Source organism: Haliotis asinina, chromosome 8 (genome assembly GCF_037392515.1).
Source record: "Haliotis asinina isolate JCU_RB_2024 chromosome 8, JCU_Hal_asi_v2, whole genome shotgun sequence".
Lineage (NCBI taxonomy): Eukaryota > Metazoa > Mollusca > Gastropoda > Lepetellida > Haliotidae > Haliotis > Haliotis asinina.
Genome location: NC_090287.1, coordinates 4,308,236 through 4,324,150, shown reverse-complemented (window position 1 = coordinate 4,324,150; position 15,915 = coordinate 4,308,236). Strand labels below are relative to the sequence as shown.

Here is a 15,915-nt window from a genome sequence, read left to right as displayed (position 1 = left end):
GGATGGGTGGTAATTCCGTCCTTATTGTCAATAAAGCAGACAGGTGTGGATACATGGACAGTACAAGGACATGGGTGGGTGCTAATTCCGTCCTTATTGTCATTATTGCAGACAGGTGTGGTTAAATGGACAGTACAAGGACATGGGTGGGTACTAACTCCGTCCTTATTGTCATTATTGCAGACAGGTGTGGTTAAATGGACAGTACAAGGTCATGGGTGGGTGCTAACTCCGTCCTTATTGTCATTATTGCAGAGAGGTGTGGATAAGTGGACAGTACAAGGACATGGGAGGGTGTTAATTCCGTCCGTATAGTCATTATTGCAGACAGGTGTGGATAAGTGGACAGTAAAAGGACATGGGTGGGTGGTAATTCCGTCCTTATTGTCAATAAAGCAGACAGGTGTGGTTAAATGGACAGTACAAGGACATTGGTGGGTGTTAATTCCGTCCTTATAGTCATTATTGCAGACAGGTGTGGATAAGTAGACAGTAAAAGGACATGGGTGGGTGGTAATTCCGTCCTTATTGTCAATAAAGCAGACAGGTGTGGTTAAATGGACAGTACAAGGACATGGGTGGGTGCTAACTCCGTCCTTATTGTCATTATTGCAGACAGGTGTGGATAAGTAGACAGTAAAAGGACATGGATGGGTGGTAATTCCGTCCTTATTGTCAATAAAGCAGACAGGTGTGGTTAAATGGACAGTACAAGGACATGGGTGGGTGCTAACTCCGTCCTTATTGTCATTATTGCAGACAGGTGTGGATAAGTGGACAGTACAAGGACATGGGAGGGTGTTAATTCCGTCCTTATTGTCATTATTGCAGACAGGTGTGGATAAGTGGACAGTAAAAGGACATGGGAGGGTGTTAATTCCGTCCTTATTGTCATTGTTGCAGACAGGTGTGGATAAGTGGACAGTACAAGGACATGGGAGGGTGTTAATTCCGTCCTTATTGTCATTATTGCAGACAGGTGTGGATAAGTAGACAGTAAAAGGACATGGATGGGTGGTAATTCCGTCCTTATTGTCAAAAAAGCAGACAGGTGTGGTTAAATGGACAGTACAAGGACATGGGTGGGTGCTAACTCCGTCCTTATTGTCATTATTGCAGACAGGTGTGGATAAGTGGACAGTACAAGGACATGGGAGGGTGTTAATTCCGTCCTTATTGTCATTGTTGCAGACAGGTGTGGATAAGTGGACAGTACAAGGACATGGGAGGGTGTTAATTCCGTCCTTATTGTCATTATTGCAGACAGGTGTGGATAAGTAGACAGTAAAAGGACATGGGTGGGTGGTAATTCCGTCCTTATTGTCAATAAAGCAGACAGGTGTGGTTAAATGGACAGTACAAGGACATGGGTGGGTGCTAACTCCGTCCTTATTGTCATTATTGCAGACAGGTGTGGATAAGTAGACAGTAAAAGGACATGGATGGGTGGTAATTCCGTCCTTATTGTCAATAAAGCAGACAGGTGTGGTTAAATGGACAGTACAAGGACATGGGTGGGTGCTAACTCCGTCCTTATTGTCATTATTGCAGACAGGTGTGGATAAGTGGACAGTACAAGGACATGGGAGGGTGTTATTTCCGTCCTTATTGTCATTATTGCAGACAGGTGTGGATAAGTAGACAGTAAAAGGACATGGGTGGGTGGTAATTCCGTCCTTATTGTCAATAAAGCAGACAGGTGTGGATAAATGGACAGTACAAGGACATGGGTGGGTGCTAACTCCGTCCTTATTGTCATTATTGCAGACAGGTGCGGATAAGTGGACAGTACAAGGACATGGGAGGGTGTTACTTCCGTCCTTATTGTCATTATTGCAGACAGGTGTGGATAAGTGGACAGTACAAGGACATGGGAGGGTGTTAATTCCGTCCTTATTGTCATTATTGCAGACAGGTGTGGTTAAATGGACAGTACAAGGACATAGGAGGGTGGTAATTCCGTCCTTATTGTCATTATTGCAGACAGGTGTGGATAAGTAGACAGTAAAAGGACATGGATGGGTGGTAATTCCGTCCTTATTGTCAATAAAGCAGACAGGTGTGGTTAAATGGACAGTACAAGGACATGGGTGGGTGCTAACTCCGTCCTTATTGTCATTATTGCAGACAGGTGTGGATAAGTGGACAGTACAAGGACATGGGAGGGTGTTAATTCCGTCCTTATTGTCATTATTGCAGACAGGTGTGAATAAGTGGACAGTAAAAGGACATGGGTGGGTGCTAACTCCGTCCTTATTGTCATTATTGCAGACAGGTGTGGATAAGTAGACAGTAGAAGGACATGGATGGGTGGTAGTTCCGTCCTTATTGTCAATAAAGCAGACAGGTGTGGATAAATGGAGAGTACAAGGACATGGGTGGGTGCTAATTCCGTCCTTATTGTCATTATTGCAGACAGGTGTGGTTAAATGGACAGTACAAGGACATGGGTGGGTGCTAACTCCGTCCTTATTGTCATTATTGCAGACAGGTGTGGTTAAATGGACAGTACAAGGACATGGGTGGGTGCTAACTCCGTCCTTATTGTCATTATTGCAGACAGGTGTGGATAAGTGGACAGTACAAGGTCATGGGAGGGTGTTAATTCCGTCCTTATAGTCATTATTGCAGACAGTTGTGGATTAGTAGACAGTAAAAGGACATGGGTTGGTGGTAATTCCGTCCTTATTGTCAATAAAGCAGACAGGTGTGGATAAATGGACAGTACAAGGACATGGGTGGGTGCTAACTCCGTCCTTATTGTCATTATTGCAGACAGTTGTGGATAAGTGGACAGTACAAGGACATGGGAGGGTGTTAATTCCGTCCTTGTTGTCATTATTGCAGACAGGTCTGGATACGTGGACAATAGAAGGACATGGGTGGGTGGTAATTTCGTCCTTATTGTCATTATTGCAGACAGGTGTGAATAAGTGGACAGTAGAAGGACATGGGTGGGTGGTAATTCCGGTCTTATTGTCAATATAGGAGATAGGTGTGGATAAGTGGACAGTACAAGGATAACGTATTCTGTGATTTACCAGACAAACAGCTAATCTCTGAAATGAACACATTTTACAGAAAACAGAAGTCTTTACATTCAGATTAGAAATACAATAAAAAGGAACCCAGATACTTTCTTCGTTAACCTGAAGCTGTGGACATGTCAACTTGCAACATTTTCTAGACTTGTGTGGACTTTCTTTGATATATTTGCTTGACGGTCTGTATGGCAGACTAATGATTTACATGATATAGAAATTATGACATTATACTTAATATTACTCACTCACACACTCTAAGGTTTCAGTCCTGCCCCATAATGAAACTCATTGTCTCACATCAGGCAAGTGAGTTTGTACAGAAATGGCTCTGTTTACTCAGAGGTGAATGGGTGGGAGAGGATGGTCATTAATATATGACGGCTGACTTTCTAGCGCCTCACAGACAGGTTGTTGTAACCGGGGTGAAAATGCTTGCGCTTTGCGAATAATTTGTCCTAAGCGTCAATGCATCAGCGAACATCTTTGAGGTGGATATTTTAACCATTACATATGCAAGACTTGTGGTTAGTCTTAATGGGATGGGTTTATTGGTTATTACCAAACGTATATATATCAGTAACTAAGCGTTAGTCTACACTGAAGGTGATCCTTGGTGTCGTACGTGACAGCTCACCTGGAAAACAAGTACCATCTTTTTTCTATTGTTATTTCTTTGTTTGTTTGTTTCTTTTTTTTTTTTTTTTTTTTTTTTTTTTGAGTGATTAAGTGTATTGTAAGTGTACCCTAGCGTAATTCTACGCCACACTGGACCAAAGAATCCAGTGGTCAACAGCATGTGCATCGGTCTACGCAGATGGGATCCCCTTAGTTACTTTATACAATCCCCTGATTGTCAACGCTTGTAAATCTGCTCATTCTTTGAAATTTCGTGGTAATTTTTACTTTCATCGACTGCTTCACTTGGAAATGTAAATTATTAAATTCATTTTTCCAGCAATGGCTTCTCAAAAGAAAGCATCCGTCATAAATGTTTAATTACCAAGCATCACCAAACCTGGGGGCTTGGTTCTACCCAAACCCCGTTTTAGGCGGACATATCGTCATCTATTTGTGTCAAGGTCATTTAGTAAAGAGAGGAAATCGGAATTCAATCGACTTGCAGAAAAATAAATAAAGAACTGGTAGCTGCTGTGAGTGGTGCTTGATATGCCAATCACCACGATTATATTGTCATTACGTTTTAATCGATTGCATGCGGTGGTAGCGTACCGATCGGCAAAGCTGGAGAGTGGGGTGCACCGAAGTGTATGGGCCTGTCATGATATATTTATTGTACTGTGAAGCATTTTGAGTCGGGATCATCTCAACAACAACATTGCTTATATCACTGATCCTCGCAAAGCCACTGTAGTGCGCGTGTATGGATAAGGTGGCATCAAGGTGGTAAAACGCTGCCTCACGTCACGCTTTCCGGCCACAATACGTACTAGCCTGAGGGGCAGTTGAAATACTCTTCATATCGACGTTTGCCAGACAATAAATATTTTGTTTAATAGTCAATTATTCAAAATATACCTGATGTGAAAAATCTAAACATTTTATATGTATTGATGAAATAGAATAAAATATATAAGGAATCCATGTTACATTTCAGTTAGCGTGTTACAGTGAGAGTAGACCAACGCTTAGTCCCAGAATATATAATTTTGATAGCAACAAATAAACACATTTAAATTAAAAATGGAGCCCCAGTGAGGGGTTGGCACTAGGGAAAATAATGTGGTTCAGGGACTGCGAGACAGATTAAAAGTGACAGCGACGTTTAGGTGTTTCCCCAAGCTGTACTGAATTCTGAGCTCATGGATAGATAGTTGGTGTATCCAAGGCTGGGTAAGTGGAAAGTACATCTAAGGACGCTAGTAAAGAGGTATTTGCTGTTATCCCACCTTGCTGCTCCAGTTACTAAATTCCTCTCAGAGACGTTATCGGCAGTTATACTAGAGCTCCGGTCGGTGGCAATGACGTTATAAGACGGACACACAACGTGCGACTGAACAATCATGCGGAAGACATCGTTAAAAATGTATTAATGTCGTGTAATATACATCTGTATTTCAGCTGTAGACAGGGTGTCCATGACTGACAACAGAACACGTGAAGAACATTGTGCACTGCATCTCTTTCCGAAATACTGTTTTAATCAATATGTGCAAGTGACTGGAGGTTTGGTTGTATACTATTGCATTGTAAACGTGTATGTAAAGTCACAGGGTCTACATGAAACGTCTTCACGTAATACGTCTTATGAAATAATTTATCAATAAATTATCAAAGATGAAGTGATAAATGTTTCACAGCAACTGCTAATGAAATATATAAATAGGCATGTGCTCACCTTTTGTTCATCTGTGTTCCAGTGAAGAAGTGCTAGAAAACGTGTTATCCATTTCATTTGTTAATTATGTTGTTGTCCACAGTTAGGTAACGCACGTGAGGCGAGGCTTTATCCCATTTTCTGAGACTGGTCTCCAGAACACAGCCTGGTTTGATAGTATCCGGTATGGACTCGGCTGAATATAAACATTCAGCTGAGCTATCTTATCAGAACATTAATCCGGTTTGCTTGGTAGCGGTTATCTCCCTTCGATAGGTTTCGAAGCTGTATTCGAGCGATCTGTTACAAAGTCGACGACAGTTGAAAATAAAAACTGTTCAGATGTAGAAATGAAAAGGAGATACCACAAAGTTCAGCACAGAACGAATTGTTTAAATATGTTTGGTTATTGTAATGGTACCAGACATCAAAATAACATATATTTACGTAGCAGCCCCGACAATCAACTTACTAGAAGAACAGTGCTATGCTATCACAGCTGACAAATATAGCAGTTCCGACTATCAACTTACTAGAAGAACAATGCGTTGTAATCCTGGCGTAGCTGACTACAATTAGAGTTGACTGAATAAACATTTCTGTTACTTCTGTTCAAAATGATTAATGAGTGAAAACACTGTATTACGATCAAATTTGCACAATCAGAAGCAAATCATAGTTAAGGGACTTCAATTTCAATTTCTTTTTCAAAGAAAGTACAAATACTATACTGAGTATAAATATAAAACAAAAAAGAACGGTTTAAGTTGTTCATTGTCCATAACAAAGGGGGTTGACTCTTGATGCTTAATCCGGACTGCTTGACAGTCCTCAAAAATCAGTCGGTCCCAGGCCGGTCCGTAATAGACAGATTTCACTGTACATCGAAACTATGATAATAAAGCAAACTTTTCATTTCACCCTTGAGTGAGTTTTGCACTTATGACGAATGTTGCACAGTGATCTGTAAATCACAATCACCCAGTCAACGACATCAGATATGTGGAGATAAATATGAGTAAATTTTGTAAAACTTTGCAATATGACAACAGATGATTGAACCAGGCAGACCATACATCAAAATCGTGAGCGAGGATTCTCGTCATGGGACAGGGGACCCGCCCTACAGGATACATGTTTTAAGGGTAGGGGTGCCAGGATTTCCTAAAGGGTAGCATTTCCTTATTTATTACTGGTGATGCCGCACAAGGATAACAGAAACTGTCGAAAATTGTATATTGCCTCGACGGTCGGGTATACCTGTGTAGTTATAGCGGGTACAGATTGCGTATGTGGTAAGATAATGATCGTTGTTTATTAATTGTACCTTCACCTTTATGGAAGTCCTCAGTAGCAATCGGTGCTGAATAATATAGTTTAATGTCAGATCCAATTTTAGCAGCTTCATCAACAATTAATAAGTATATACGAGTGCATGATGAGTGTGAACTGCAAACAAACTTTCATCCATCCAGATCTTTCATCTAACGTTCCACACCAATGCATCATCAAGTACAATCCGTTTATATAGGATTTCCTTCATGAGTGCTAGGCCGAACCGGGGGAGAAATGCCTGCTATATTACTACAGCACCTGTAACCTTCGCTTGGTAGTGTGAACACATTTGCCAGTTTTAAACATAGTTTGTGAAAATTCCGAGATGAATGCAAATAATTTACTCCGGAAAGTTTCATTTGTAGGCCAAAAATTGTCAAATGAGTCTTTTTGTTTGTTGAAAACATTTAGAAATAGGTACATGGAGGAAAAAAGAAAACTACTCATTTTAGTCGATTTTGTCATTTGTTTGCTTTAAAAGTATAACTATATGAAGTTTGACAGTCACGGTGGCAAGAGCGAGGACCTTTACATGTATACAGTGAGTGAGTTTACATGTAGTTTATATATGGAGCATCTGAAACTTCAAAAGTAACCCAGTTATTATTCTGATCTGTTAAAGACACGTGATTACCTGACTGATATGCGTAATAACACACAGCTGTAACAGTGGAACAATAAACAACCATACCAATATTATTCAAACCGGAAACCTTGGAACGCATCGCGCGAACACAGCAAATATAAAGTCAGAATCTTATTTGAGTTCGTGTGTGAGCTTGACCAGGCGATGACCACAGAGCAGAGATAAGATCTATGGGCAGCTGTGGCGTTGGGGCCACGCCGATAATGGGTCAGACGCTCGGCGAAATATTTCTTGAATTTTGGCAGGACGCACTGGAACATTGTGCTCTGCATCTGCGCGCCATCTTTACAATCCCTTCTTCAAGGAAGGGAGTTTTCAAATGTCATGTTTAGACAGTTTTGTGCTGAGCCAGAACACAATTAAGGATAAACTTCCTTTGTTTTGATATACATGTATTAAGGAAGTTAGCTTAGGTCAACGGTTCAAGACCATTAGATCAGACTTTACCAACACCACTAAGAACACCCAGATATATACAGACGGGGGGCAAATCAGACTCTTGAAAACACGTATTTTACCAAACGTGGTTGAAGGTCGCCAAAACACTGCCTTTTTATTTCCAAAACAAATCTGACATAATACACCATTTCTTGGTTTTTGTTTTAACCATCACCAAACCATGGCTATATATAGACGTCTAGACTTCTTCATTTGAGGCGTTAGTATTGCACAGAGGGCTTGGCAGTAGGGAATGTAATGTGCTTCAGGGACTGTCAGACAGACTAAAGCACGCATGGTCAGTCCGGCTGAGCGATAAGGGTCAGAGAGGCGCGATAACGACCTTCTTGTAGGTAATTCTTCAAGAATGACACAACCATCCACAACCTGGGACCTTTTGGGTACTATAGGGAATCATAAATTGTGGGTTACAAGGGGTGTCCCAAAAGTGGTCGGGCTCACTATACCCTAGATATCCAATTTCTCTTTGAAGGAATCATTACCAACCAAAGGCATATCCAGAATTTCACATATGTGGTTACTGTGGTTAACGAGATATTCGTAATCACAACACATTGGGGTGTAATATACCTTTTATAACATTGCAGAAAGTGAAAAACAATCTGTCATTTAGTACCTTTTGGTTGATGGGATGCGTTTAGATGATATGATATACAATATGTTCAGTATAGTGTGGATGACTTCACGTCATAAACACCATTCAAAGGTTTGGATTGCTTGGTTTATATTTAGAGGAGGCTGTTTTAAAAGTCATCTCCATGTTGATCTTTCAAAACCATTTTGTCCAGACATTCAGGCTGGCACTGTTTACAGTATGTTGAGAGCTGACACTTCTGTGACTATTCAGTATGTCATTTGAACCCTTGGCACCATGCATGAATAAGTGAACACATTAGAATAAGTTATGTCCTTTTGATTACGTCACCTGAAAATGGGGGTGGGTGATCTCTCCAAAAAAAAAGCTCTGTCAGTATCATGGGGGAGTCACTTTAACAAGCGATTCTAGTTTCAAACTCCATGATTATGCACCATAACATCTACGTTTGATTCTAGAGAACTTCTAATCTCAAACACACAAAATGTTTCTTTCATATTTTCTTTCCTGAAGATAATGATGTATTATTGCCGATTTTGCGTTTTGAGGGGTACCAAGATAAAAGGTTAAACAAAATGGGGATCGTGAGGCTGGAACATGGCAAAACAGTTTGCTTGAGCTTGACAGATAATATGTATCAAAATACAACATAAAAACAGTTACATTTTTATAACTGTCCAGGTGAGGTCGACCAGCTTTGCGACATCCCTGGTATGTACATGTAATTAATGTAGGCTTGAGTGTGAGGTGGCTAGTTCACACTGCCTCTACCAAAGTCTGGATAGCCTTCACTGTACTTGACGTAGTTAACCTATAGTGTTTTTTATCATCTCATCATCTCATCTTAGGTTAGGTATATACGGTTTAAGTTAAGTTCGGTCTATACTTATGTTATTGATCTATTTGGTTCAATATATGTCCAAAGTGCACAGAAATTCTATCCCCTTTGTCTGTGTAATGTATTCAGCAAACAGTCGGTGAATCCCCCTTATCATAAACCCCACCTCCGGACAGGACCCTTAATTCTCAATACATGTCAAGTAACACCAACCAAGGAGAACAAGCAGGGAGACCAACCAGCGAGACCAGTCATGGGAACCAAGCAGGTAAACCAGATCATCGACAGAAGTGGACGGATTGTGCGTCTAGTCGGGGTGTCGGCCAAGACCGTAGCCCCACCTACGACTACGTCGACGATGAAGAATTCATTCGACCAAACAAGACCCGTGAAGGTCCCGGGGTAGAATAGGCATTCAGCAACCAATGCGTGTCATAAAAGGCGACTATGCTTGCCGTAAGAGGCGACTAACGGGATCGGGTGGTCAGGCTCGCTGACTTGGTTGACACATGCCATCGGTTCTCAATTGCGCAGATCGATGCTCATGTTGTTGATCACTGGATTGTTTAGTCCAGACTCAATTATTTACCATACTGCTGGAATATTCCTGAGTGCGGCGTAAAATTAAACTCACTCACTCGACCAAACAATAATAGAACATTGCTGCTGCTGTCTTCACCTTTGCCACTGACTCTTGGCTCCCCTCCGTTTCTTGTCCACACTGTCTCCCGAGAGCAACCATAACGGAAGCTTGTGGACAATAGCCTTTTGACATATATCATTGCGATAATATTTAGTTGACACTATTCCATCTTGTGAACGTACTCTATCTATACATTAACAGAGCAATATCCCAACTAGGAGTTTATGTACCGATGTCCAAAACTAGTACGCTCCTACAATCAGAAACGCAGTCATAAGATCGGCTTGCCTGGATATACCCAACAGTCTTCCCTGTTCAAGATGATGGCCAGTCTTGACCTCTCCACTACAGGTATAACATCCATGCTAGATAGTAGGTCGTCCACAGAGACACTCCGTCAGAACAAGGTTAATTCACTACTTCCATCTATTTGAGAAAATTGGAATACTATTTTTGTTCTTAGCTTTTCAAAATACAGTAGCAGTGACCTCCCTTGTTTTCCCTTCTTGTTTGTGTATTGTTGTGTCCTCTGTCTACATCAAACAATCATAACTATACGCAATGTAGAAACATGGCGAATGTTCACAGTTAGTCATCTTTGTGTTGTTCTTAAACTGAACATCGCTATATCAACTGGAAAGCAAGTAAAGCGCGCCTTGTTTTAGGTAGTCCAAAGGAGGTTTTCCAATGGCCTTACAACCATTAAATACCTCGACTGCACGTGTTTCGAAAAATATTATAACTGGAAAACCAGAGTAGGGCTTAAAATCATACAATATTTAGCCTGGTTTGGCCATGTTCAAGTAGCTCTTAAGAGCTATTGAGTTGGAGAGCAACGTACCATGAACCATAGAACGTTGGCTCGAGTGTAAGTGTTTCTGTAAATTGAAAATGGTTTAAAATAGTCGGTGTGACACTTTTAATGCATATTACTATTGTCCCCCTCTGTAGTCTAAAGGGTAGTCGGTGGTTCGATGTGTGGTCTAAAAGGTAGAGCGTCTACCGGAGAGTCGGGGGTTCGATGTGCGATCTAAAGGGTATCTAGAGCGTCTACCGGGTAGTCGGGGGTTCGATGTGTGGTCTAGAGGGTAGAGCGTCTACCGGGCAGTCGGGGGTTGTGTCGATGTGTGGTCACGTCATCCCAACACACGTTTAAAGACGGTACTTGTTATTACCCAGCACGGTTTTGAGGGGATTCACGTGACTAGTCAGTGTTGGAAGAGTTGTATATAGTATTTCACGTCACTACTCGATCACTGGTACCAGTCTTGGTCATGGTGAGGTGGTATGTTTCCGTTCCTGTACAAATCATTGATAGACTGAAGCTCCTGATTAACAAACAGAAACACGTAGGTGTCATGTTTCACTTCAAGGTGTCAACATAGAGGTGTCAGGTATCAATTCCAGATGCCAGAAACATGAACTCCTCGCGTGGACCGAGCCAAGGCTGCACTGTATGCAGAGCCTAAGAGTGTATAGAGTACTCAATTCTAGCTGTCTAGACAGTACACAAGCCCATTTGAGGAATATTTATATTCTATACAAATAATCAACTCACCTATTTATCATTGCCTTAAAGACTTGTGCAAGTCACTATCGTGGTCGAAAGACCGCCTGGTGCATACGGTGACGTAGGGATTCAGAGTGAACTTTAGATAATGAAAACCACGATGTTGTGTGACGAGTGGATTCCATTAACTCCTCCTGTAAACGACTCACAAGATGCTTGGGCACTCTAACATAATGCCAGTATCATGCCTCATTCATTATATCAGGTCAGCGAGAGCAGGGATGTTTAGCAATACTGTGGAACAGCGTGATCGGTTATCCAAGGTATTATGACAAATACACGGAAGAAAATCGCAATCAAAACTTCATCTTTCGGAAGTGACGTCATCAGTTATCTCCCTCTAATCATTAACATGCACAAGATTTTTCTCATCGGTCTTGTAATCTAACTGGACCACGGCGTTATATAATTCTAACGTTGTAGCGACTGAATCGGTGGTCTTTGGAAGTGAAAGGGAATATGTCGGTATTAGAAATATGTAAAGTGCGAGTTCTTAACCTCACATTCAAAGATCGAATTGAACCGTAAATGTCAAACGACATCAGCAATATTAAACATGATTAGTTGTAGCTAACTAACATTTCGTAGAGCCAAATCGTTTCGACAAATCACGATTTACACCAAGACAATGGACAATTTTATCAGAAAAGAATCATTGAAAGTCAAACACCACTTACTGTAAACTGCTTCACTGTAATCGTTCCTCGTATCGGTTTAAGGGAAGAAGCATTTAGAAATACAACAATTTAATAACACCTTTAAGTACATGAAGAAGTAGACCATTTTCCGCCCAAAGCTAAATAGTAGCGGTTGTGTGAATAGTTAATAGTTCGGCCGCCTCGCGTTCTATTACGGCTGTTGACATCAGTAAAGCAGATAATAGTGATAGTTTATTAAGACTGCACCGAGCTATGCTTAGAAATCACTACAGGATCTGCATGTACTATTATTCCCGTCATCACACATTACATAAATCGTTACTCACATACTCAAGTCTATCAACTCCGCGAAACAGTATCAGGGGTTATCCAAATCAAACTATTACATTCCTTAATTATGTTGTTGGTACATATTACAGGTGTTGCAATTACCGCCAATCTGTCATGTATTGCTGTTTTATGAATAACTATATCATAACACCACCCACTTTAAATTGCTTAGCTGTGATCGTTGTTGTTCTTCTTATCAAGGATATTAACAAGTCCCCAAACACAGTTTAAAGTTGATTATACGAGATGGATTATCACCAGCTTCATTTTCCCAACATCTTCAACCACGTATCGGAACATTTTGTTCTGGGGTATGGCCGTTGGTACTACGGATTTCAGATAAGGTCAGAAATGCCGGAAACGTTTCTACTTGAAGCCAAATTCAAGCCCCATATAAACACTTGTATATCACTTGAAATCATAGTTACCGTCCTTGAATCCAAGCTCTGCAGCAGAGCTATTCTGCTGGAGATCCGTTAGACTAACCGGTCTCTGAATAAACCAGTTTGGATAGCAAAATATAAACTCATTTATATTGTAAAGAAGCACCCCTGAGATGGTAGATTTGCCCTGAATCTGATGGAATTTATACTTAATCATTTCGGGCTTTCACATTGCTGCGAGGGTTGGGTAACAGAAAAATAATACGGTTCAGTGACTGTGAGACAGACTTGGAGGGTTAGGTAACAGGAAAAATAGTGCGGTTCAGTGATCGTGAAACAGACCTGGAGGGTTAGGTAACAGGAAAAACAGTGCGGTTCGGTGACTGTGAGACAGACTTGGAGAGTTAGGTAACAGGGAAACTAATGCGGTTCGGTGACTGTGAGACAGACTTGGAGAGTTAGGTAACAGGGAAACTAATGCGGTTCGGTGCCTGTGAGACAGTCTTGGAAGGTTAGGTAACAGGACAAATAGTGCGGTTCGGTGACTGAGACAGACTTGGAGGGTTAGGTAACAGGGAAACTAAAGCGGTTCAGTGACTGTGAGACAGACTTGGGGGGTTATTTAACAGGAAAAATAGTGCGGTTCAGTGATTGTGAGACAGACTTGGAGGGTTAGGTAACAGGAAAAATAGTGCCGTTCAGTGATTGTGAGACAGACTTGGAGGGTTAGGTAACAGGGGAAATAGTGCGGTTCGGTGACTGTGAGACAGACTTGGAGGGTTAGGCATTGGGGAAAATAATGCGGTTCAGTGACTGTGAGAGACAGACTTGGAGGGCCTGGCCTTAGGGAAAATAGCGTGGTTCAGGGACTGTGAGACAGACTTGGAGGGCTTAAAATGGCCTTAGGGAAAATAGCGTGGTTCAGGGACCGTGAGACAGACTTGGAGGGCTTAAAAACGGCTTTAAGGAAAATAGCGTGACTCAGGGACTGTGAGACAGACTTTAAGGCCCTCGCCTTAGGGAAAATAGCATGGTTCAGGGACTGTGAGACAGACTTGGAGGGTTAGGTAACAGGGAAACTAAAGCGGTTCAGGGACTGTGAGACAGACTTGGGGGGTTATTTAACAGGAAAAATAGTGCGGTTTAGTGATTGTGAGACAGACTTGGAGGGTTAGGTAACAGGGAAACTAATGCGGTTCAGTTACTGTGAGACAGACTTGGAGGGTTAGGTAACAGGGAAACTAATGCGGTTCGGTGACTGTGAGACAGACATGGGGCGTTATTTAACATGAAAAATAGTGCAGTTCGGTGACTGTGAGACAGACTTGGAGGGTTAGGTAACAGGGAAACTAAAGCGGTTCAGTGACTGTGAGACAGACTTGGGGGGTTATTTAATAGGAAAAATGGTGCGGTTCAGTGACCGTGAGACATACTTGGAAGGTTAGGTAACAGGAAAAATAGTGCCGTTCAGTGATTGTGAGACAGACTTGGAGGGTTAGGTAACAGGGGAAATAGTGCGGTTCGGTGACTGTGAGACAGACTTGGAGGGCTAGGCATTAGGGAAAATAATGCGGTTCAGTGACTGTGAGAGACAGACTTGGAGGGCTTAAAATGGCCTTAGGGAAAATAGCGTGGTTCAGGGACTGTGAGACAGACTTGGAGGGCTTAAAATGGCCTTAGGGAAAATAACGTGGTTCAGGGACTGTGAGACAGACTTGGAGGGCTTGGCCTTAGGAAAAATAACGTGGTTCAGGGACTGTGAGACAGACTTGGAGGGCCTGGCCTTAGGGAAAATAACGTGGTTCAGGGACTGTGAGACAGACTTGGAGGGCGTGGCCTTAGGGAAAATAGCGTGGTTCAGTGGACTGTGAGACAGACTTGGAGGGCTTACAATGGCATTAATGAAAATAACGTGGTTCAGGGACTGTGAGACAGACTTGGAGGCCCTCGCCTTAGGGAAAATAGCGTGGTTCAGGGACTGTGAGACAGACTTGGAGGGCTTGGCCTTAGGGAAAATAACGTAGTTCAGGGACTGTGAGACAGACTTGGAGGGCCTGGCCTTAGGGAAAATAACGTGGTTCAGTGGACTGTGAGACTTAGAAGGAAAGACAATACAGGGAAAATAGAGTGGTTCAGGGACTGTGATACAACTGGAAGCCCGTACACAGACTGCAAAATAACAGATGACATATTATATTGCACGATACATTCTGGCCCATTTTCTGACACTGAATTCATGCGTAACAGAGTCTAGATTAGCTATGTTTTTATAACATACATATATTCCCCTGCCCTGATGCAGGACTTCAGGCTGTCATTAACACTCTGAAACAAACATATGGACCGACTCCTTAGTAAGTTCAGAGAAATTAGATTTGTCGAAATTCTAAAACTGTCTTTCTCTCATACATTAAATGACGATTTAAGCAATACAGATCTTTAAATAGTTCACTTCAGAGGCTAAACGTTAACCTGGTCATGTTAATGCTGTTTATTTGGATTACGTAAACATTTACAAAGAACTGGAAAGGCCTGTTTACATGCGGCGTTAACGGTGGGGGCATACCGAGGGTAAAGGGCGACCTTCAGCGGCAGCAACTGATTGAAGTAGGCACTGGCTCAGTGTGGAAGCAGCTCCAAGAGATGTATATGCTGGAGACATTTACAAAGATGTTATCGTAAATGAAATAATTAGGTTATTGGAGTGCAGCTGTCGATGTCATAATTTGATTACAAGCTGGAAAACAAGTCTACATGGTCGAGCCATTTGGCTGTGGCAAATAGGGATCTGGGTGAAATACCGGATACTTGGTTGACAGTTTCTTGAATTTCCTTTTGAAAGGGATGTGTTTTTCGTTTGGATTCAGGTCAGTGTGTAGAACCAAACGCGTTGCACGAGTCTTTAATGAAGATGTATGTAAAGTATGTTGTATGTACTTTGCTAACACGACACACAACTTGTGGCCGTTTGCAACATCTGTTTGATATTTATTCATCAGATGGAACATTTTAAGTGTGTTTTCCAACACGGAATTCTAAATTTATTTCATTCTCTCAGATGCTTTGTAGGCAGTTAAT

The 15,915-nt window shown here is 41.7% G+C and overlaps 1 protein-coding gene across 1 annotated transcript in view; it reads right to left on the bottom strand.

Moving 5' to 3' along the window:
• The window catches only part of LOC137293932 (uncharacterized), a 50,377-nt gene extending 44,761 nt beyond the window's left edge, over window positions 1-5,616 (bottom strand). The window contains exon 1 of the mRNA XM_067824793.1: window positions 5,401-5,616. Within this exon, the coding sequence (XP_067680894.1) occupies window positions 5,401-5,457 (57 nt within the window). The 5' untranslated portion in view covers window positions 5,458-5,616. The remainder of the gene's footprint in view (window positions 1-5,400) is intronic.
• Window positions 5,617-15,915: the final 10,299 nt, after the last annotated feature.